Source organism: Bos taurus, chromosome 18, assembly GCF_002263795.3.
Source record: "Bos taurus isolate L1 Dominette 01449 registration number 42190680 breed Hereford chromosome 18, ARS-UCD2.0, whole genome shotgun sequence".
NCBI lineage: Eukaryota > Metazoa > Chordata > Mammalia > Artiodactyla > Bovidae > Bos > Bos taurus.
The window spans coordinates 39,866,745-39,889,721 of NC_037345.1; the positions used below are offsets into that span (position 1 = coordinate 39,866,745).

General features: G+C 39.0%; 1 protein-coding gene across 1 annotated transcript in view; it reads left to right on the forward strand.

The window, feature by feature from the left end:
• LOC112442305 (hydrocephalus-inducing protein homolog) overlaps window positions 1–22,977 on the forward strand; it is a 316,573-nt gene that overhangs the window by 164,524 nt on the left and 129,072 nt on the right. The window contains exons 6-7 of the mRNA XM_024979012.2: window positions 14,270–14,469; window positions 22,173–22,297. Coding sequence (XP_024834780.1) covers window positions 14,270–14,469; window positions 22,173–22,297 — 325 coding nt within the window. The remainder of the gene's footprint in view (window positions 1–14,269; window positions 14,470–22,172; window positions 22,298–22,977) is intronic.

A 22,977-nucleotide genomic window follows, 5' to 3' on the forward strand; every position in this document is an offset into this window, starting at 1 on the left:
TTTCCTCTGTAAGGAGCAAAGTGGGGACTTGTGTGGAAGAGAAAAGGATTTTGCCAGCATGACTGAAGGAACGAGGACAAAACACACACACACACACACACACACACACACAAGGCTAAAATAGGCATAACAAAATGCCAGTTTATATGTAATGTTAATAGTATGTATGCTTATCTGTGTTGTGCCATTACCGGTGGAATCAGAAGAACATAATAGGGATAGTGAACTAGCTTTGAATCCTTTCTTCTCTATCACTAATACTTTTTAGCTGCTGTAAATGTCAGCGGTGTTCCTGCTGCTGTTGCTACTGTTCTACATTTCTAGAGAGCAGGGAAAGAGGATTTAATGTGACCTGCCAAGCGTGGATCACTGTAGTCAGTGGTTAGAAATTTCATTATATGATACTGTTGTTATTAATTTTCCACTTTGTAGTATTACTGTTTATTTCTTGGATTGTGTTTATGAACTTTTAATTTTGTTTGGGGTGTTACTGAAATAACCAAAAAGATAAATAGGTCCAGAAGTAGTGTTTTTTGCTGTACATTGTTGAAGTCCTGATTTTTTTTTTCTCCAGGTTCTATATCTGAATATTATCTCTGAAGAGAATGGTTGGATTTAGTTTGGGGGTCAAATTCCTACACTGTCATTTTATTATAAAAACTGGCTATAGTAAGCCTTTGTGCAGCTTGAAATGTAAAGCTTGCTGGATTCAAGGGGTTGGCTTTCCTTAATTTTTTTTTCTATGCTGGAGAAAAAAAAAAGTCTTCTGTTGAATAAGTATTATTCTACCTGTAGGCAGTCTGACTGAGAAAGGGATACACAGAACTTTCTGAAGAGGTGGAATGTGCTGTGTCATCAGAGGTGTGTGGGTTCCATGGATGAATTCATTTGTCAAAATTGTACACTCAGTATTTATGCTTTCTCAATATCTTTTACCTTAAAAACTTAAAAATGTAGTAATAGCAATAGAAAGGCCAATGGATAGACGCACAGATGAAGCCCGAAGGCCAGAACGTTAGTTACTGTTGAATCTGGGTGATGAGTACATGGGGTTTGTTATACTCTTCTGTTTTACTTATAAATGTTTTTAATTTCCCATCATCAAAAACTAAAAGCAAAGGGAGAGATTTTTAGAACTACTTATCTATACAGCAAATAATATATTTTAAGTGAGTTTATACCTACTTTATGGAGAAGGCAATGGCACCCCACTCCAGTACTCTTGCCTGGAAAATCCCATGGATGGAGGAGCCTAGTAGGCTGCAGTCCATGGGGTCGCTAAGAGTCGGACACGACTGAGCGACTTCACTTTCACTTTTCACTTTCATGCGTTGGAGAAGGAAATGGCAACGCACTCCAGTGTTCTTGCCTGGAGAATCCCAGGGAAGGGGGAGCCTGGTGGGCTGCCGTCTATGGGATCGCACAGAGTTGGACATGACTGAAGTGACTTAGCAGTAGCATACCTACTTTATAAATATGAAATGCCAGCATTCCCACTGAGGATTACTCCATGGCTGTATTTTGTGGCTGCTTATCTTACTCCTAGCTTTTTTATTCCCTCTTACCATTCCATTTCACCAACATTGCCTGTGGTCTATTGGGAAAGCCCTAATTAAAAATAAATCAGTTAAATGTTGCTTTAGTATGTCTTCTAAGTATTTGAAAGTTATCAAGGGTTACGTGCATCTGTGAGAGGAGATAGGCTGAGAGTAGTGGCTGACTATGAGAAATTTATACCATTTTCAGTACATTAGGATTTTGTGTTGGATTGGGCTCTAAGCTGTGAAATAATTGACATAATGTGTGTTTCTGAGGACGTAGTGATTTCTCCTTTTACTGACTGTCTAAGACTAATGGTGGGTATTTGGGGAAGCACCTGCTGCTGGTTTTGGTCCCCATTTTTCCACAAAGATCCTGCCATCCTGCACCATCAGCAGGGCCCCATTGCAGTAGTTTTTCTGGTTGTCTGGGCATCTACATTTACTCTTACTGTTGGAAAACCAACAGGGTGTGCACAGAACAACCAGCTGGGGTTAGTCCTGCTGTCTTCAGTGCTGATCCAGAATGTAGCAAAGCGTCAGCAAGACCAGATTTATTTTAGGAAGAATAAAAGTCAATCTTTTCATTGTGTCACTTTTTCTCCACTTGGCCAAATTGATAGCCAAAGTGCATATGTGTTTTCCCTCCTATCCCCTGCTGATCTGAACACACTTCACTCTCATTTACCCTCCTCACATCTGGAGGGTGAGATATGTAAATTGCAGCATGCCACAGTTTAATAAGCCAGTCCTCTTTCAATTGGATTTTCAGCCCTCTTTGTATATTAGCATGTCGAAGATTATAATGCAGTATACATTTTTTCCCCCTGTCATCTAGTAATCTAGCTTCCTGGAGATTTAACTTGTTAAGGATGCCAAATACCCCAGATAACAGGTGCAGCAAATTCATTTCAGCTTTCCTTATCTCTTTTCACACGGACTTGAAAAAAAAAGATTGGATATGTTATTTATCTAATAATCCTAGTGTACATGTCATGCAAAGTAGAAATATAGTAGTCAGTGTTATCATAACACTGTAAAATTCTGGAGCCTGGCATTTTTCTTGACCTCTTAAATTTGTACCTTTACTATTAAAAAGAATATAAGAAATACTAGGCTTTTGTAGGAAAGCAAAACTGGGTACATCCTTGGACTTAAGACAGCATCAGCTTGCAACAGTGTTGGCATATGAAAATGGCAGCAGTGGTTTACAGAAAATATGAAGTCATCTTTTTTTTTTTTTGCTCAGTTGTGTTTTAAGAAAATGCCTAGCTTGTTGTCAAAATAGTTTTCTTGGTTTGTTACTATGAAATTGAAAGAACATGGCCCAAGAAGAATAGAAAAACATTGCAATACTTTGTTATCCAGGTGTACATATTTTTTGAAAAAGTTTTCAATTTTTTAATTGGAGAATAATTGCTTCACAATGTTGTGTTGGTTTCTGCCATATAGCAATTCAAATCAGCCATAAGTATACTATAGTGCTAGCATTTTGAATTAAAATATAGATATTTTAAAAATTAAATATATTTTAATATAAATATAAAATATTAAAATATAAGATTTGCCACAATCAGCAATTCTTGTTGACAAAAATAATGATAGGGATTTAGTTTTCTTCCTGCCTGGAATTCGCCCTCCCTGGTTCTGTCTAGGTTCCCCTTATAATCCAGGTGCTTAGCATAGGACCTAACATATAGGAAATTGTGATAAGTATTTGAAAAGTGAGATAAGTAAGTTCATCTCAAGAAAATAAAAGGTAGTTTCTTCAACTTGAAGATGGCCTAGAGATGATAAAAGCAAAGGCATAAGAAAAAGGGGCTCAAATATCTTTTTGTGCCATCAGTGTATTCAATTCAGTTCAGTTGCTCAGTCATGTCCGACTCTTTGTGACCCCATGGACTGCATGCCAGGCTTCTCTATCCATCACCAGCTCCTGGAACTTGCTCAGACTCATGTCCATCAAGTTGGTGATGCCATCCAACTATCATCCTCTGTTGTCCCCTTCTCCTCCTGCCTTCAGTCTTTCCCAGCATCAAGGTCTTTTCCAGTGAGTCAATTCTTTGCATCAAGTGGCCAAAGTATTGGAGTTTCAGCTTCAGCATCAGTCCTTCCAATGAATATTCAGGACTGATTTCCTTTAGGATGGACTGGTTTGATCTCTTTGCCGTCCCAGGGACTCTCAAGAGTCTTCTTGAACACTACAGTTCAAAAGCATCAATTCTTCGGCACTCAGCTTTCTTTATGGTTCAACTCTCACATCCATACATGACTACTGGAAAAACTATAGCTTTGACTAGACAGACCTGTCAGCAAAGTATTAAGAAGTATCAATGTATTAGATGTTGACTTTTCCCTGGTCTTTTCAACCAGGAGAAAGATGTCTAAGAAGTCTTCTTTAAAAGTGTTACTCCCCACTTTGTTTCATATCTTCATAGTGAGTTACATCACTATTTTCTAGCTTTCCGGATTTGATAAATGTCACTTTGTAATATGGCTAATGAGGCTCTTAGGCATTCTCTTTATTAAGAACTCTTGATGGTGTAGTATCCAAATAAAGATATTAATATGAATATTATTTCACTCACTCTACACCAGGCTCAGTGCTATAAGCCAGGATCCAGTGGAGAATAGCAGAAGCTTGGCCTTTTTGGGGCTTATTCATTCCACAATGAATAAACAGACATATCATTTAATATCAGATACTGACATGATAGAGAACAGAAAGTGGTAGAGAATGGAGAGCGTTTCCTTTCAGTAGGAAGATCAGGAGAGACTTCTTCAATGAGGTAACTTTTGGGTAGAGAGCTGAACTGGGCAGATATTGTTGTCTGGGAGCAGAGCATCACTTATGGAGGCCCTGTGACAGAAGCATGTCTGGCAGCAGGTCAGGGAAGTGGATGGCCAGTGTGACTGGAGGAGAGGAAACTGCTCAGAAAATGGTAGGAGACAAGTTTTGTAGAGGGTGAGACCATGAAGAATCTTAGAAGTCATACAGCGTAGAATAGGAAGCCATCATAAAGTACTTAAGCTATTTTTTAGTATGGAAGCTTTCACTCGTATGCAGAAGTTTAGAAAATGGAATAGTGAAGTGTCATCACCCAGATTTTCAAGCTATCAGCGTATGAGCATCTTGCTTCATCATCCTGTCCCCTGCCCCAGAGGATTTTGCAGCAAGTCCCATTCATCATTTCATTGTACTTCATTGTTTGTCTCTAAGTGATACGGTCCTTTTTAAAAGTTAAATCACAGTATATTTATCACATGTAAAAAGTGACAGTAGCTCCTTAATATCATCAAATATCTAGTCAGTATTCAGATCTGCCCAGTTGAGTAATATACGTATGTATATGATGTATACGTATATGTTTATTTTTGTAGATGTAGATGTAGATGTGTGTATATGTATATGTAGATTTCTATAAATGTATATGTTTATTTTTTAAGTTCATTTTCTTAAATTGGGATCCAAACAAGGTACTAAGTGCATCTTCACCAGATTCCATAGAGTGATCCTCCATCCCCTCTGTTTCCTATAGATAGTAGTTAGATCTAGAGATTTGGTTAGATTCATGTTTGATTTTTGAGGGGCCAGAATTCTTGGGTGATGTGGTAAGTCCTGTTGCATCACATCAAGGCACAAAATGTCTATTGTTATGCTTTATTTTTATAATGATATAATGAACTTCCTGAGATACAGTTCATACAGGAAAGATAGAATAAATGCTTGATTCTTTCCCTTTTTCTACCCTGGTGAATTTTGATTAGGAATTACATATCTGACTTACATTTTACGATCATTCTGGTTGCTCTGTGGAGAATAGACTGAAGAAGGTGTGAGGCGTAATGGCTAGCTGTGTACCCTTGACATCTATATTTCTCTTTCCTCATTGGTAAGAGAATCACAAATTTTGATTGGATTCATAGCTGCCAGAGATAAAAGGCTGCATTTCCCCAGCCTTCTTTGTAGCTGCTGTGTCTATGTGTTGGCCAGTGAGACGTGAGCAGGACTTCCAACACGTGTACTTGATGGAAACCGACCCAGTGGGAGGAGTGAGGAAGGGAACCAGGAACTCAGTTTTATATGTTAAGTTTAAATTTCCCTTTAGACATCCAAGTAGAAATATCAAGGAAGCAGTTGGACACAATGGTCTTCAGTAAAGGGGAAGTGTTGGGGCTACAGGCAAACATTTAAAAATCATAAATCATAAATATAAGTACCACCCTTGGTGGTCAGCAGAGTATGATGATAAGAAGAAGTAGTCATGAAGTAGGAGGGAAACCCAGAGACTGCAGTGCTTCATAGTCCAGATGGATTGTTATTTTTTAGTCACTGAGTTGTGTCTAACTCTTTGCAGCTCCATGGACTATAAGCCCACCAGGCTCCTCTGTTCTCCACTATATCCCAGAGTTTGCTCACATTTGTGTCCATTGAGTTGGTGATGCTATCTATCTCTTCCTCCACCCCTTCCCCTTTTGCCTTCAGTCTTTCCCAGCAGGAGGGTCTTTTCCAATGAGTCAGCTCTTCACATCAGGTGGCCAAAGTATTGGAGCTTCAGTTTTAGCAACAGTCCTTCCAATGAATTTTTGGGGTTGATTTCCTTTAGGATCGACTGGTTTGATTTCCTTACTGTCCACGGGACTCTCAAGAGCCTTCTCCAGTACAACAATTCAAAAGCATCAGTTCTTCAGTGTTCAGCCTTCTTTATTGTCCAGCTCTCACATCTGTACATACTAGAAAAACCATAGCTTTGACTACACAGACCTTTGTCAGCAAAGTGATATCTCTGCTTTTTAATATGCTATCTAGGTTTGTCATAGCTTTCCTTCCAAGGAGCAGCATCTTTTAATTTCATGGCTGCAGTCACCATTCACAGTGATTTTGGAGCCCCCCCAAATAAACTTTACCACTGCTTCACTTTTTCACCTTCTATTTGCCTTGAAGTGAAGGGACCAGATGCCATGATCTTAATTTTTTGAATGTTGAGTTTCAAGCCAGCTTTTTCACTCTCCTCCTTCACCCTTATCAAGAGACTCTTTAGTTCCTCTTTACTTTCTGCCAATAGAGTGGTATCATCTACATACCTGAAGTTGTTGGTACCTCTCCCAGCAGTCTTGGTTCCAGCTTGTAATTCATCCAGCCTGACATTTCATACGATGTACTCTGCCTAGAAGTTAAATAAGCAGGGTGACAATATACAGCCTTTTTGTACTCCTTTCCCAATTTGAACCAGTCCATTGTTCCATGTTAGGTTCTAACTGTTACTTCTTGACCTGCACACAGGTTTCTCAGGAGATAGGTGAAGTGGTCTGTTATTCCCATCTCTTTAAGAATTTTTTACAGTTTATTGTGATCCACACAGCCAGAGGCCTTAGTATAGTCAATAGATAAAGTATATTAAAAAAGAAGCACTAAAATATTTATGACATTTTGACTCCACTTGTTTGACTTAGTGTGACTAGAATGCTAGATTTCTAATTAAAATAATAGATATACAACAAGCAACAAAGAATTACTCTATAGCACAGGGAACTGTAATCAAGATTTTGTAATAACCTGTCAGTTCAGTTCAGTCGCTCAGTCGTATCCGACTTTTTGTGACCCCGTGAACTACAGCATGCCAGGCCTCCCTGTCTATCACCATTTCCCAGAGTTTACCCAGACTCATGTCCACTGAGTTGGTGATGCCAACTAACCATCTCATCCTCTGTCGTCCCCTTCTACTCCTGCCTTCAATCTTTCCCAACATCAGGGTCTTTTCAAATGAGTCAGCTCTTTGCATCAGGTGGCCAAATTATTGGAGTTTCAGCTTCAACATCAGTCCTTCCAATGAACACCCAGGACTGATTTCCTTGAGGATGGACTGGTTGGATCTCCTTGCAGTCCAAGGGACTCTCAAGAGTCTTCTCCAACACCACAGTTCAAAAGCATCAATTCTTCGGCGCTCAGCTTTCTTCACAGTCCAACTCTCACATCCGTACATGACCACTGGAAAACCATAGCCTTGACTAGATGGACCTTTGTTGACAAAGTAATTTCTCTGCTTTTTAAAATGCTGTCGAGGTTGGTCATAACTTTCCTTCCAAGGAGTAAGCGTCTTTTAATTTCATGGCTGCAGTCACCATCTGCAGTGATTTTGAAGCCCCCCAAAATAAAATCCGCCACTGTTTCCACTGTTTCCCCATCTAATTGCCATGAAGTGATGGGACCAGATGACATGATCTTAGTTTTCTGAATGTTGAGTGTTAAGCCAACATTTTCGCTCTCCTCTTTCACTTTCATCAAAGGCTCTTTAATTCTTCACTTTCTGACATAAGAGTGATGTCCCCTGCATATCTGAGGTTATTGATATTTCTCCCAGCAATCTTGATTCCAGCTTGTGCTACCTCCAGCCCAGCGTTTCTCATGATGTACTCTGCATATAAGTTAAATAAGTAGGGTGACAATATACAGCCTTGACGTACTCCTTTTCCTATTTGGAACCAGTCTGTTGTTCCATGTCCAGTTCTAACTGTTGCTTCCTGACCTGCATACAGGTTTCTCAAGAGGCAAGTCAGGTGGTGTGGTATTCCCATTTCTTTCAAAATTTTCCACAGTTTGTTGTGATCCACACAGTCAAAGGCTTTGGCATAGTCAATAAAGCAGAAATAGATGTTTTTCTGGAACTCTCTTGCTTTTTTGATGATCCAGTGGATGTTGGCAATTTGATCTCTGGTTCCTCTGCCTTTTCTGAAACCAGCTTGAATATCTGGAAGTTCACAATTCACGTATTGCTGAAGCCTGGCTTGGAGAATTTTGAGTGTTATTTTCCTAGTGTGTGAGATGAGTGCAGTTGTGTGGTAGTTTGAGCATTCTTTGTCATTGCCTTTCTTTGGGATTGGATTGAATACTGACCTTTTCCAGTCCTGTGGCCACTGCTGAGTTTTCCAAATTTGTTGATGTATTGAGTGCAGCACTTTCACAACATCATCTTTTAGGATTTAAAGTAGCTCAACTGGAATTCCATCACCTCCACTAGCTTTGTTCATAGTGATGCTTCCTAAAGCCCACTTGACTTCACATTCCAGGATGTCTGGCTCTAGGTGAATGATCACACCATCGTGATTATCTGGGTCATGAAGATCTTTTTTGTATAGTTCTTATGTGTGTTCTTGCCACCTCTTCTTAATATCTTCTGCTTCTGTTAGGTCCATACCATTTCTGTCCTTTATTGAGTCCATATTTGCATGAAATGTTCCCTTGATATCTCTAATTTTCTTGAAGAGATCTCTAGTCTTTCCTATTCTATTGTTTTCCTCTATTTCTTTGCATTGATCTCTGAGGAAGGCTTTCTTATCTCTCCTTGCTATTCTTTGGAACTCTGCATTCAGATGGGTGTATCTTTCCTTTTCTCCTTTGCTTTTCACCTCTCTTCTTTTCACAGCTATTTGTAGGGCCTCCTCAGACAGCCATTTTGCTTTTTTGCATTTCTTTTTCTTGGGGATGGTCTTGATCCCTAATAACCTATAATGGAAAATAACCTGAAAAATAATATATGTGTATATGTATAACTGAATCACCTTGCTGTGCACCTGAAATATTGTAAGTCAACTGTACTTCAATAAAATCAATTTATTATGAAAAACATAAGTAATCCACTGTGCCCAAAGCTATTAAGAATAGAATAAAGCAAGGATGTGGACTTAGCCTTTGGGTTTGGCAAAGTCATTAGTGACCTCGGTGAGAACAGTTTCTGTGGAATGTTGGGTACAGAAGCCTGATGTGGTGGGTAGAAGAAAGAATGGAAAATGAGGAGGTGGTGATATTGAGTATAATAACACTGTTGAGGAGTTTTGCTATAAAGAGTAATTGGAAAATGGGGCAGTAGCTAGAGGTGGGTGTTGAAATTGAGGGTTGTTTATTTAATATTTAAGGTGAGGCTACTTAAGCATTGTTATAAGCTGATGTTTGCATAAGCGATTTAAGCATTGTTATAAGCTGATGTTTATTTAAGCAATTTAAGCGTTGTTATAAGCTGTGAATATTCCGTGAAGAGGGAAAATTGCTGCTTCGGGAAAATCCTGAGGTGAGTAAAAAGGTTGATCTAGTATTCGAGGCAAGAAGTTGGTCTTAGATAAGAACAGGAGTGAAGGCAGAGTATATGGACTTAGATACAGGTAGACTGGTAGATTTAACGTAACTTAGCAAAAAAGCTCAAGAGGATATTAATTACCTTAAATGGATGATTTGTATATGAATCATGAGGTAACCACATTATTGTTATATACTAATGATAAAAGTGATCAAAATAAATTTGAAATTCCTTGGGTGTCTTCACAAGCCAAAGGTCAGAGGTTATTCCCTTTTAATAGATGGAAACGTGTAGGTGCCCCTAAGAAGCTGAGACCTCAGCTAAATCATATGAAGACTCAAGAGTGATAGAGAATAAGGTTCATGAGACCTGATTAGTCTTGTTTTTAAACTGATTGGGACTTGAGAACTGATTCTTCCCTTTAGAAAGGTGAATTTCAGATAGAGAATATACTATAAAGTAGTTTTAAGTGGATAGGAAATTTATAATGTTTTTCAAGGACAGTGAGTATTAGATGTGCTGAGTCATAATCATACCTGGTTTTACTGTGTTAGTCCTTCCACCTCAAGTTTAGGAGTGGAGAAAAGGCAGAAAGAGGATTGCAAGGGCTTAACCACGGGCTGGGCTCACTCTTGAATGCCTGGGGAGTTGTTTGCTGCCGTAGAAGACATCATTTTTCTTTGCCTAAGACATTAAAGGACAGAATTATTGCCACATTTGCTTTCTGTCATGGAGCTAATATAAAATCAAGATTCATTTTTTCCACTTCTCAGAGTCAAATCTGCCACTTTCGTATTCCACTGCATTTTTTTTTTTTTTTTTAAAGTTTGGAGGATAGGCATGTTGGAAGGGAGGCTAATGGACAAAAAACTGGATTGGAAATTTCATCTGGAGACCATTTAGCATTTTTAGGATGTAAAGTAATTCACGACTAAGTCTCTCATAGTAGAGGAGAAAGAGTGAGGAATAAATATTTTGGCTCTGAATGGTGACCTGGTTGCTCTGAATTTAAGTACAGTGGAAGGAAGTACATCAGCTAAAGCAGTTGCTTAGCTTGCAGGCTGACAAATCCTCCCAAGTCACAACACATGGATTAATTTTAAGCCAATAGAGCAATATATAATTGTATATTATATAATCTAATATAGTCATCTTAAATATAGAACTTTAGCGATTAGAATACATTTTTAAGGAGTTGTGTGAAGAATTCCTTCATATTCTTTTATGTGAATTGATTATGAAAAAGTATATAATTCTGATAAAATTTCAAATCTTCATCATTGGGAAATTTGAAAAGATTTGAACACATCCCTGTGAATATTTCGACTAGCCTCCTACACTATTTTCAGCTGTCTTCAATTCCTTATAGAACAAGACAGAGAATTATGTAAATATAAAAAACATACTTGCGGATCACCTCTCTTCATGGATTCAGCAGCATCTTTTGTTCTCTCTGTCAAAGCCTCAGTTAATAATATTAAGTTTCCACATATGCCAGCAGCTTCCAGTTTCTAATTCCCAGCAAAACCTTTGCTTGCTGGGTTTGATCTCCTAAGAAAAAGTGAAAACAGTACTTATCTCTTTAGGATTCTGATGTAATCAGACTCGACTGTTTCATTGTTGAATTCTGTGGAGTTTTCTAGGATCAAGTATGCTTCATGGGACTTGTACTTCCTTATATCTGAATGGCATAATTTTTGAGCCTGCTATTACTGTGCAGAAACCAAAACCAATGGAAGGACTAAGAGTCCAATTCATGAAATTCATGAAATCTAAATAAATTCCATGAATCCTGCCCACTAATTTTCATGACTTGCTCCTACCTTGGGACCTTCATGTTTGCAACTCCCCTCGCCAGGAGCACTGCATTTCTAGACCTTGCGTGACTGGATGTTTTCTTGTTCAGGTCTCCATTTAGAGGTCACGTCCTCAGGGAGGCCTTCTTGGCTGTTCTAACCTAAAGCAGCCCCTTCCTGTATTGTCATTTCACCATTTAACTTTCTTTGAAGTCCGTGTTGTTTTCCAAAATTATCCTGTTCTATCATTATCATCATTAATCACCAGGATTACCATTATTATCCTAACAAGAGTAGAAATTGAGTTTTTCCTACATGCCTTGTGCAAATCATTGTGTTTTATGCAACATTTTTGTAATGACAACTAACATTCATTGAATACTTACTACTCACCAAGCACTAGGCTAAGCATTTATTGTACTAAGCCGGGTCAGTGTCATCTCTTGCTTGGACTGCTGCAGTGGCTTCCTAACTGGCCACCCTTTTTTCCTCTTAGCCTCCTTACAGTTCGTTGCCTGCATAGCAGCTAGTCATTCTTTTAAAACAAGTCAGGTGCATCATGATCAGCTTTCAACATCATTCATGTTTTTGGAGAGGGTAGGGTCAGGTCAGGATGGCAGAGTAGAGGTAGTGAGACCTAATTGTGGTCTAGATATATTTTGAAGGTCAGTCCTATATGTTTACTAAGAAATTGAGAAATAGAGCAATCAAGGATGTCTCATGCCAAGATATTAAATCCAGGCCTCTGGAAGGATGTAGATGCCAGTACCGAGATGGGGAGGCAGTAAAGGGACAGATTTAAAGTGGAAAGAAGGTCATGATCAGGACCTCAGTCAGCATTGTGGAGCTCTTGTGGGCATGAGAAAAGGCTGCTCCTGTAGACTGATTCAGTAGGCACTGCCAGAGTGAACTGGATTTCAGGCCCCATTCTTTCCCTTGGCAGGGTCTCTCTGTGTACAGTTGTAGGCAATGGCATTAGTCAGGGACTTTGCTCTGGGCCATGGTAAGTTTGTAGCCATTGAGATGCTGATTGGGCTGCTGGGTGTGAGTTTGGAGTTCAGGGAGGCAGAGAGACTGCAGATTTAAGGCTGTGTCGTCCATGGGGTCGCGAAGAGTTGGACATGACTGAGTGACTTCACTTTCACTTTTCACTTTCATGCATTGGAGAAGGAAATGGCAACCCACTCCCATTCTTGCCTGGAGAATCCCAGGGATGGGGGAGCCTGATGGGCTGCCGTCTGTGGGGTCACACAGAGTCGGACATGACTGAAGTGACTTAGCAGCAGCAGCAGTAGCAGCATGAGACCACTCCTAGCTGTTTTATCTTTATATATTTTTATATATTTGTGTATGTATTACATTGTACATTAGATATGCTTTATTTACTCATTCATTGTCTCTGCCATCACTGTGTAAGCTCGAGGTGATCCATGTTTGTGTTTACTACTCAGTTGTTCACCCAGACCCAGCTCAGTGCCTGGCACCTGAACACTGATTAACATGGTTGGATGAATAGACTAATTGAGAGTACCACTGCTTTCTACTTGTCCTGTGGATTTCATGAAACTGAGTGCGTGGCCTTAAGGTCTAATTGTCAGTTTGTCAGACATTCCCGTTTTCTGCTCAGTACTTCAAGTCCAAAGAGGTTTGAAAACCCTCACCACTGAAAACCATTTGTTATGTGATTACCAAAAGGAAACTTGAGTTCCAAGAGGCCATAATGCTTAATCAGGATTGTCTTGCAGCCAAAAACACATGCTAAAATGCTGGGGAAACTTGAAGGAAAATGATCCTGGTTTAGATAGAAAATTCCTTTCACGGTGATTCTGAGCTTCTGGCCTATTCTTGAGGGGACTGTTAACACTTTGCTTTCACGTTTAGGTTTGCTTGTTGGTGAGGGTTTACTTTGAACTTTGGTGCATTGAGGGTAAGAATTCCAATTTTATGAGAGGAGGTAAAGGGTGACTTGATTCAGTACTTCTGTCGCATTTATGCATTTAAACTTAAGACAGGGGAAGATAGATACCCAAGACCTCAGCATTTTTATTTGGAATGGTCAGTAATGGCTTTGCACATGAGGTGAGGTTTGAAATGGCTCTGTGTTCTTATCTATTGTTGTATAATGACAGATCACTCCCAAATTCAAGTATTAAGGCTCATAAGACTATTGTTTACCTAAACTTGATGGGACCCACTCATGAGTTGAGTAAGCAACTGCTTAACTTGGCTGGGCTGTCTCACATATCTGGTGCCTCAGTCTGGTCTAGCATGGCCCTGGCTGGGATAACTGGGCTGCCATCTTGCAGTAGGCTAGACCAGACTTACTTACATGGCATGATTTCAAGAGCTAGACCGGAAATGCCCAAAACTTCTTGAGGCTTTAGCCTGGACCTGGCATAGCATACGTTCTACCAAATTCCATTGGTCAGAACACAGTTGAAGAAATAGACTCCACTCATGATGGAGAAGCTGTACAGTCATATTGCAAGAGTATGGTTAGAGACCATTAATTGGAGCTATCAGTCTAATAGATGGCTTGAAGGATCAGTTGGTAGGGTTTAGAAGGAGGACATGAAGTTACAGGTGTGAACCTCCTCTGGTCTAAAGAAGAATGCACCTCAACTATCCTGCATCCCACCTCCCTAATGTCTGAGAAACACAAGAAGTATAAGCTTCTCTATTGGCTTGTAGGTTTTAATTAATCTCATTGAAAGTACATCTTTCTTGAGAAGGTTTCATAAAATATATACATACACATAGACTACACTGTTTTCCAAGATGCTTGGCATACAGCCATATTTCTTGTAGTTATCTTGATCATGTTGGTGTTTTCACAAGTAATGATTGTCTCCTTCTCTTGTAGGATTATGCCCATATGTTGACCTGTGTTACTGAAAGAGAAAAGTTTATTGTGCCCATCAAAGCTAGAGGTGCACGAGCCATCATAGATTTTCCTGACAAGCTGAATTTTTCCACATGCCCTGTCAAATACAGCACTCAGAAGATCCTGCTGGTACGAAACATTGGCAACAAAGATTCTGTATTTCACATCAAAACTCATGGGTATGCATTCCTTCAGCTCTTGGTTTTGATTGATTCTAGCTAAGTCTAGTCCACACATGTAATTTCCCAGAGTAGCAGTCAAGATGCAACTGCTTATTACAATCTTCAGTTGCAAGGATGGGAGACCTCCTTGATATGGGGCGGACTTCCTCTTCATCCCATGAGAAAACCAAAATTCAAGATTACCTATTTGGGTAAGGTGGTTTTCTGAAATTCTGGATAAGAGACTGAGCAATAGAGAGATTGTCTAACTTGCTCAAGAGCACACAGCTAGTAAGTGAAGGTGTTCAATGTTAATCTGATTATTTATTTGGTAGCTACAGTGTAGTAGACAGTGAGACAGTACTAATATGGCCTTCAAGGACCTCTCTTATAAGGCAGGAAAGAACAGTTGTTATGGGACATGAAAATGCTGGCTGATTAGCAGGACCATAATAAGAATGGCCAGCTTGGGAAGACAGGAGACAGAAGGTCAAGTTCTTTTCTATGGCTTTTTGAAAAATAGTGCAGATCCTGGGCTGAATCATGAATTCATTTTCATCAGGGCTTTATCTGTGGAATCCTTTGCTAGTTTAAGGAGACATCTCTTCAGAAAGGATTAGCATTTACTTCTGCCTGGTTACCAAAGGTTAGACCACATAGACTGCCTTTCTGGGAGTTTCTTGGCTTAGGGTTTCCTGGACTGAGCGTGCGTGTCCAAACCCCAAACCTGTAGAAGACACGTGTCCAATATGAATTCCCTAGAGTCCCTCTTTCCCTCCCTCGGAACCCAGATAGTCATTTTTCCTTGTGCTAATATTTTGGTAGCCTTTGACATTTCTCAGGTTTAAATGGGGATTTTGTTACCAGTCCCCCTGACTTCACCATCCCAAGACCTTTTCTCCTGCTTTAGCAGGGCTGTTAAAACCCAGGCTTCGAGGGCTCAGTAGCCTACTGCTCTGGTTCTTATTTTCCTGAGGATTTGAATCCTGTGGATTTGCCTTTTCTTTCTTTCTTTTTTTTTTTACATGCTTAGCTACACATTTACATAAGTTATTTTTTTTTTTATCCAGACTTCCTAGGTATTTTGTGGTGGGAGAGTTTTCGGGTTACTTGGTCTGCTATGCTATAAGTAGCAGGGATGCCATAATATATGTTGAGGCACATCCCACAGGAGGGAATTCATGCTTATTCTTACATGTGTCCCAGGAGCATCACTATCTGTAAACCAGTTCATGTAGATTCAAGTTTCTGTCTGGCATCATTTGTTCCTGGCTGAAATCTACTTTAATATTTCTTGTAGCACAAATCTAGTAGATATTCTATCAGTTTTTGTCTACCTGAAGAAAAAGCATATTGTCTTCATTTTTGAAAGGTTTTTTCTCTATAGAGTTGTGAATTCTGTATACATTTGATGAATATAGAATTATATATACATTTTTTTAGTACTGGAAAGATGTCACTTTATTGGCTTTTGGCTTACATTTTTCTAATGAGATTTTAGAGATTTCTAGCTTTGTTCATCTATAGGTCTATAGGTAATTATATCTTTTTCTTGGGCTACCGTCAAGATTTCTGAAGATATTTGTTTTTTAGCAGTTTAAATGTGATGAATCTAGGTGTGGATTTTGTTTTTGGTTATTTTTTGTTTTAAGAATTTTATTTTGCTTTTATTTTGTTTTTTTTTTTTTTAATCCTGCATGACATTCTCTGAGCTTCTTGGATCTTTCACTATTTTTGGAAAATATCAGCTATTATCTCTTCAAATATGTCTTTTGCTTTTGCTCTATCCTCTTTCATTATTTCTTCTGCTTGTAGGAATGCTCTGTCTTCCACAGGTGAACTCCTTGGCACATGTCTCATCTTAATTAGGAGCAGGGCATTGCCCATTTTTGTTTGCCTGCAATGTCAGCTCTCTTATGGGTTTGAGAAAAATTGTGATTTTGTGGTTTATCTGGTTTTTTTCATTGTTAGGGTTGGAGAAACACTCTTTCAAGCTTTCTTCCTCCTGGGTGGAAGCAGGACTCTGACCCACTTTAGATAATCAGTCAGCAGAAGCAAAGGAAAAACTCTTGTAAATCAGTGTGTGTTCATATTGTCAAAGTACTTATAAAGCTTTTGTTTGCATTTTGTGATGAGACTCATATTTTGATTGAAGGGAAGGGAGCAAGTTGTTCAACTGGCTCACTGTCACTTAGAAAGAACCAATCTCTTTACATTAAGAAAAAAAGACTGTTCATAACTGCCATCCATAATACACGTTAAAAACTTCCTGTTACATTGATATTGTTCCAGTGAAAGAAAGAATCCACATAAGGTAGAAAAACAAACACAGGCAGCATATCTCCCTGAATTGTTTGGCTGAATCTTCAAAACTACACATAAATGGCAATACATTCATATAAAGTAAAATGAAATCACAGAGTTAATAGTATGAATTTGCAGGAAAAGATCTAAAACTTTTGTATCCATACAACTGAAAGTGAGTCATAATGTAGAAGCACTTCTAAGGTAAAATGTGAGCTAACTCAAGGACTAGCCAGGAATCATAATGACATTAGAAATTCATAGTCCCACATTTTAATTTTACAGATGAAAGAAGTAAGGTCTGAGAAGGAAAATGACTTATTCAAATTCTCCCAGTAAGTTAATAATAAAACTTGGATTAAAAACCAACATGGGCCAGTTCTGGCCTTGTTTACCTTAAGATCCATTCCTCACCCTTCCAGACTTTGCTCAGCATCAGTGTTGGGCTGTGTTAGCCCCCCTAGCCTGCACACCTGCTGGATGCCAGCTGTGTTTGTCCAGGAGGTGGGAACTAGAAGGAGGTTGGAGAGTGGGAAGAAGTCACAGTATTTCTCTTTTTCCCTCTCTGACTTCAGTAGAGTCCCCAGCAAGCAGGTGCATCTCCTCTACCGTTCTAGTTCCTGTCAGACAGACCTGCCATGGTTCTAACTTCCACCCGGTCCCCAGGATCTGCTAACAGTTCCTCCTCTCCTTTTGTCTCCAGCCCAGTGATGGAAGTGGCTTACTGCTGTTACCAATCCCTGAGCTAGTTTGCCATCTTAAGTTGGGCTTTTCATAGCTTTCATCTTCTATGTAATCAAATCTTTCAGTTGAATTTCCTGTTCATTTTTGTTTTCCTGTGTAGATTCTGTACCAAATGGTACTTTTATGTTCTTTCCTCTAAATGTGTGTATTCCAACCATAATGTCAATTCTGTGAGTTACTTCCAAATCCTTCCAATAAATCCCCTTTCTGTCTAAGTTAGCCAGAATTGGTTTTTGAGGAATGCAGCTGATTTTGTGGTCACATTGTATTAAATCTGAATGTCTGGGGAGATCCCCTGATGACTATCCTAAAAAATGTGTAGGTGATTATGTTGCCCAGGCAGGACTGAGGACCCCTCTTTCATTGACAACATGGTTGTCAACAGACATAGTGGAGCAGTAATAGTTTGGGAAGTCAAAAAGTCTTGCTTCTTTTATGGTCATTATACAGTTAGAAATATCTCTCAGGAAATTGTTTTTAAAAAGCAGATCATATTATTTTCATTGAAATAATAGTTTAATTAATGGCCAAGTTTATAAATAGGTTCATATAAATAACAAAAAATAAAACTCTCTTTATGTGTCTGTTGCTCCCATTAGAATATGAGCTTCTCAAATGCAAGGATTTTATCTCTTTTCATTTGTATGTCCCCAGCATCTAGAAAGTGTCTAGAATAAATAAGTGCTCAATAAATGTTTATAGGATGCCTAACCAACAGTATATCACAACAACAGAGCTACAACTATAAACCTCTACAATAATTTAAAATAAAAAACATGCTCCAAGTACAATAAAAGAGGCATAATGTTTTTTTACACTATAAAAGGAGCCTCAATGTGCTGTAAAATATACAGAGAACACAAACAATAACTTATCAACTTTATTAGAGATTTGACCTAAAACTCTTGTAGGTACCAGAATAACTTTGACTATTAAAGTAGGATTAATTTTGGAAGGTGAAATAGAAAGAATGAAGAAGCAATTTCAAAATCTAAAATCTCAATTTAGGAATCAATTAATAAGATTTTCTAAAGGAAAAAAATACTAATTTTATACTGAGTGTTTAATATAATACAACCAATATTTAGTCTTCTGCTAAAATATTGAATCATTTGGATGGGATCATTTTAGTTCTTACAAGCAGTTCATAGTGAATTGAACAAAAACACAAAATCTTTCTCATGGCTCATGATTTTTCACAAACCTGAATTCCCTCCCTGATCAAGTATGCAGTATTAATGAGGATGTGGTATCAAAACCAGACATTCTGGTAGACAGAGCCAGCCTTATACCCTGGAGGAACAGCACCTTTTACCTCTTTGTAAGATCATTTTCTGGTACTTGGTATTCTCTAGCCTTTTCAGACTGTCTGCCTTTAGTAAAATGAAGTACAGAATCAAATTATAGACATGTTTGAGCACCAGAACTTAACACACTCTCTCCAATTAATGTCTGATTTATTGAGGAAGCTTAGGCAGCTCTAAGTAGCGATGGCTCTCCCAGGTGACTTTCTAACCACTGAAGAAATTTAGTGTAATATAAGCCCAACAATTAGCACAAAAAGGAAGAAACTGTTACCACTCTTTAGAATTAGAATTTCTAGAGGTCCTAAGAAGAGTCCCTTTGTCCACAGAAAATTAACTTAGGTTCTGTAATGTAATACTAATTCATTCCAGAACTGTTATTTTGCTACTGAGAAATGATTGAAAAGAAAATGAAAACACAGTGTAGGAAGAAAAATATTAGGAACTAGGGAAGCAGAGATAGAAGAAAATACTACAGTGTTTTTCTCAAAGCCAGGAAGCTGGGGCCAGTTCTTGATTCTTTCTGAGCCTTTAAGAAAGGAAAGAACTTTAAAGACAGTAAGACTCGCCTTCATCTCCCATCAAGTAGAAATTCTTGAGATACCAGAAGTCTGCTCCTTCTGTATTCCACCAAAATGGTAGAAAGATTAAGTAAAAATTAGATATATTTTAAATTTCCCTTTAAAAGTTGATTATAATTCAATTCAACATGTTTTGAGAGGCTCTTATGAGTGAATAGCTGTGCATGGGCTGGTGAGAGACACAAAGATAAATCTAACTAGGTGGTTTCCACGTTCAGGGATAGTTTGGGGAGATAGGGAGAACTTGAACTTGATGGCAGGCTTCCATCCCTGCTGTACCACTCACTAGTTGGGTAGCTTTGGGCCAGTTGCATGTGCTTTTAGAGCAAACATTTCTCATGTCTAAAATGCAAATAACAGGACCTGCTTTCTCAAGGTTTTTGAGGACTAAAAGAATTGACGTATATGAAATGCCTACTGTAGTATCCAGCGTAGAGTACATGCTCTTGAAATTTTGTTTGCTTTCTCTTTCCTTTCAAAAGTCTCTAGCTATTGAGAGAGACAGGCATGAAAACTTATTATAGTACAAAGTAAAAAGTAAAAATATAGTTACAGCTTCCCCTGAGAGGAAGGAGACTTTATTAATAAGAGGAAGAATCTGAAAAGATTCAATTTAAGAGGTAACAGAGTGTGGGCTCTGATGGGTGACTTTGGAAAGGAGTATGATGGGGAAAACAGTGAATGTTCTTACACAACTCAAGCAGTTCTGGAATGTGTAGGTAGGTGTAGACAGTGTAGGCACTGTCTGGCTGGAAGGAAGAGGAGATGCAGTGCTAGGGAGGGTTATGGGTGAAGAGACTAAAGCCCTCCCATCCTGTGCGCCCCAGCCTGATGTGAAATGTGACAGGTATACAGGACATTTGGACAGATGTATCTTTTTGATGCAGAGAAGGCAATGGCACCCCACTCCAGTACTCTTGCCTGGAGAATCCCATGGACGGAGGAGCCTGGTAGGCTACAGTCCATGGGGTCGCTAAGAGTCGGACACGACTGAGCGACTTCACTTTCATTTTTCACTTTCATGCATTGGAGAAGGAAATGGCAACCCACTCCAGTATTCTTGTCTGGAGAATCCCAGGGACAGAGGAGCCTGTTGGGCTGCCATCTATGGGGTCGCACAGAGTCGGACACGACTGACGTGACTTAGCAGCAGCAGTAGCATCTGTTTCATGAGAAAGCCAAAACTGGTTGGAAACAGATTTCTTGGGACTTTAAATGTCCCAAGACTTTAAAGTTGAGTTGAGTAACTTACCCAAACTCATGACTGATCTGGGTTTTGAATTTATTCAGTTGACTCCAGGCTAGTAAAACTACTACCTTATGGTGCCCCTACAGCAGTGCCTGGAGCTCATCGGAGGAGGATTGGTGCTGAAGGTACAGGAAAAGGACAGATAAAGGAATGGGAAATTAGTGAAAGAAAAGGGCAATCCAAGTAGAGAACACCAGAGAAAATTAACAGTTGTCCATGGTAGGAAGCACTTGAGATCTGCAGTGATAATCTGAGGTACCACCAAGTGCTACCCAGACTGTAAGCTCCATACCCTCAAAGAAGAAAGGTCAGGTTTTCTGAAATTAAGTTCATTATCTAAGGGAAGATTTTAAGGAATGAAGACTCTAAAAATGCTTGCATTGAAGTAAATAATCAGAAACAGCTTAGCCTGCCAGATACATTGTCCAGCACATTACTTTGAAAAACAAGCAATTTAAAGAAGTGAAATGGACCATGGAAAGAATTAAATGGGCTGGGTTTCCTGTTTAAAAGGAGGAGCTCTGTAAGTTATTTAAGGTACATCACGATCAGATCCATCTTCTCTCACTGCTCCTTTCCAGGGCAATTAAACTCAATTATTTCCTGTTCCCAGATCTACCCTGCCTCCTCATAAGGTCTCCTTGCCTAAATTCTATTTTCAAGAGACAGATGTCCCCTTTCCAAATGCTCTCCATCCTTTTCCAGCTTACTCTCACCCAGGAGGCTGACCTGTTTGAGAGGTCAGTAGGCTCCTATGCCTTTGGCTTTTGGTTGGGGTCAGTCAGTGGGAGCCCCAGCAGGCAATCAGACAAAGGATATGAGGTCAAGACACTTTTCACCCTAGAGTCTTACGTGTGAGGCCCCCTGGAATGACTGTAACTCTTGACTAAAGCCCTTGGAGCCTTCTCATAGGCCACTGGTGGGTTTCCAAAACCACTCCTCCTTCTTGGCTCTTTGGGTATTTATGCTCTTTGGTAAGCGTTCTACTGTTAATAATCCTGGGTGATCGCATCGTCTCTTGTAGTTTCCCTATATCCCTTCACCCTTTTATTATAAATAGACCCTTTGTTAAACTGCACTCATCTCACCCTCATGCAATTGTGTGATCACTTTCCTTTTGAGACTTTGATATGGTTTTTCCATTGTGACACCTTCTCTTCTCTGAACTCTTCCCAAAACTTGGTTTTTATCTCTTTGAAGGTACTGTTCTTTTGCAAATTACAGTATTTGCATACATGTTATAAGTCCATCCTTCACTGGAATCAGTCAGTGAATGTTCAAAGAATGGCTAAATGGCAAGGATACAAACAAGACTATTATGCACCATTTAAGTTTTTCTTACATTTGTTGTTCTATATCTGTTATTTTAATATTAATATAAAGTTTTTCCACATTAAGGAGAAAGTATAATTCTGAATCACTGAATTGTGGTGTAGGGTGTGCTCTGTCTGCAGACCTGGAACTCATGTTTCCTCTCCCCTTCCCCTCACACTAGTCAGCAGTGTGTTCTGATGGTGTGTGTCTCCTCGTGTGTTGCAGGCCCTTCTCTGTAGAGCCATCTGTTGGAACTCTTAATGTAGGAGAGTCCATGCAACTGGAAGTGGATTTTGAACCACAGACTGTGGGCAATCACAGTGAAAGACTTATTGTGCATTACGACACAGGTATGCATTATTCTTTGGTAAAAGTTCTACACGTTATGAAAGGTTGGATGGAAAACATGATTAAGCAAAATAGGAAATGGTTATTTTGAATGCATTAGATTAAAGCTAAGACCCACAAGGGAAGAGCTAAAGAGTAAATGCCTCCAGCAGAAATAATAAATATATTATAATATATTTATTATATATAAATATATATATAAATATAAATTATATATTTATTAAATATAAATCTCACCTACCAATTTCTCCAGTGCTTGAAAGCCTGAGAAATACAGGGCTCAGAAGGAAGGGAAGGAAACAGTTACCCAGAAGTTACACTGGTAGACTGAGGTTATTTATATGTAAATGCAAACTTGAAGTTAACTTAATATTCCTTGGGCTTTCAGTTTACTGCTGCCTTTGTCTAACATTTAAGAAATATAAACTCCAGTTCAAAATGTTCTTCTGCGTGCCCTCTAGTCTGTGTAAGATTTGGTTATTTAATCCTTAGAATATGCAAATATCTTACTTAGCATCTTACTTAAATCTGGGGCTTTGTTGCTGCTAGCATTTTCTTAGAGGCCCTGCCCTGCATAATAATGAATATTCACTTACTACTTTTGCAGCTATTTGCTCTGTGGTCATGTAGATTGCATGTACATTATGCCAGTCTCCAAAACTGGTTTGCAAATTAATATATG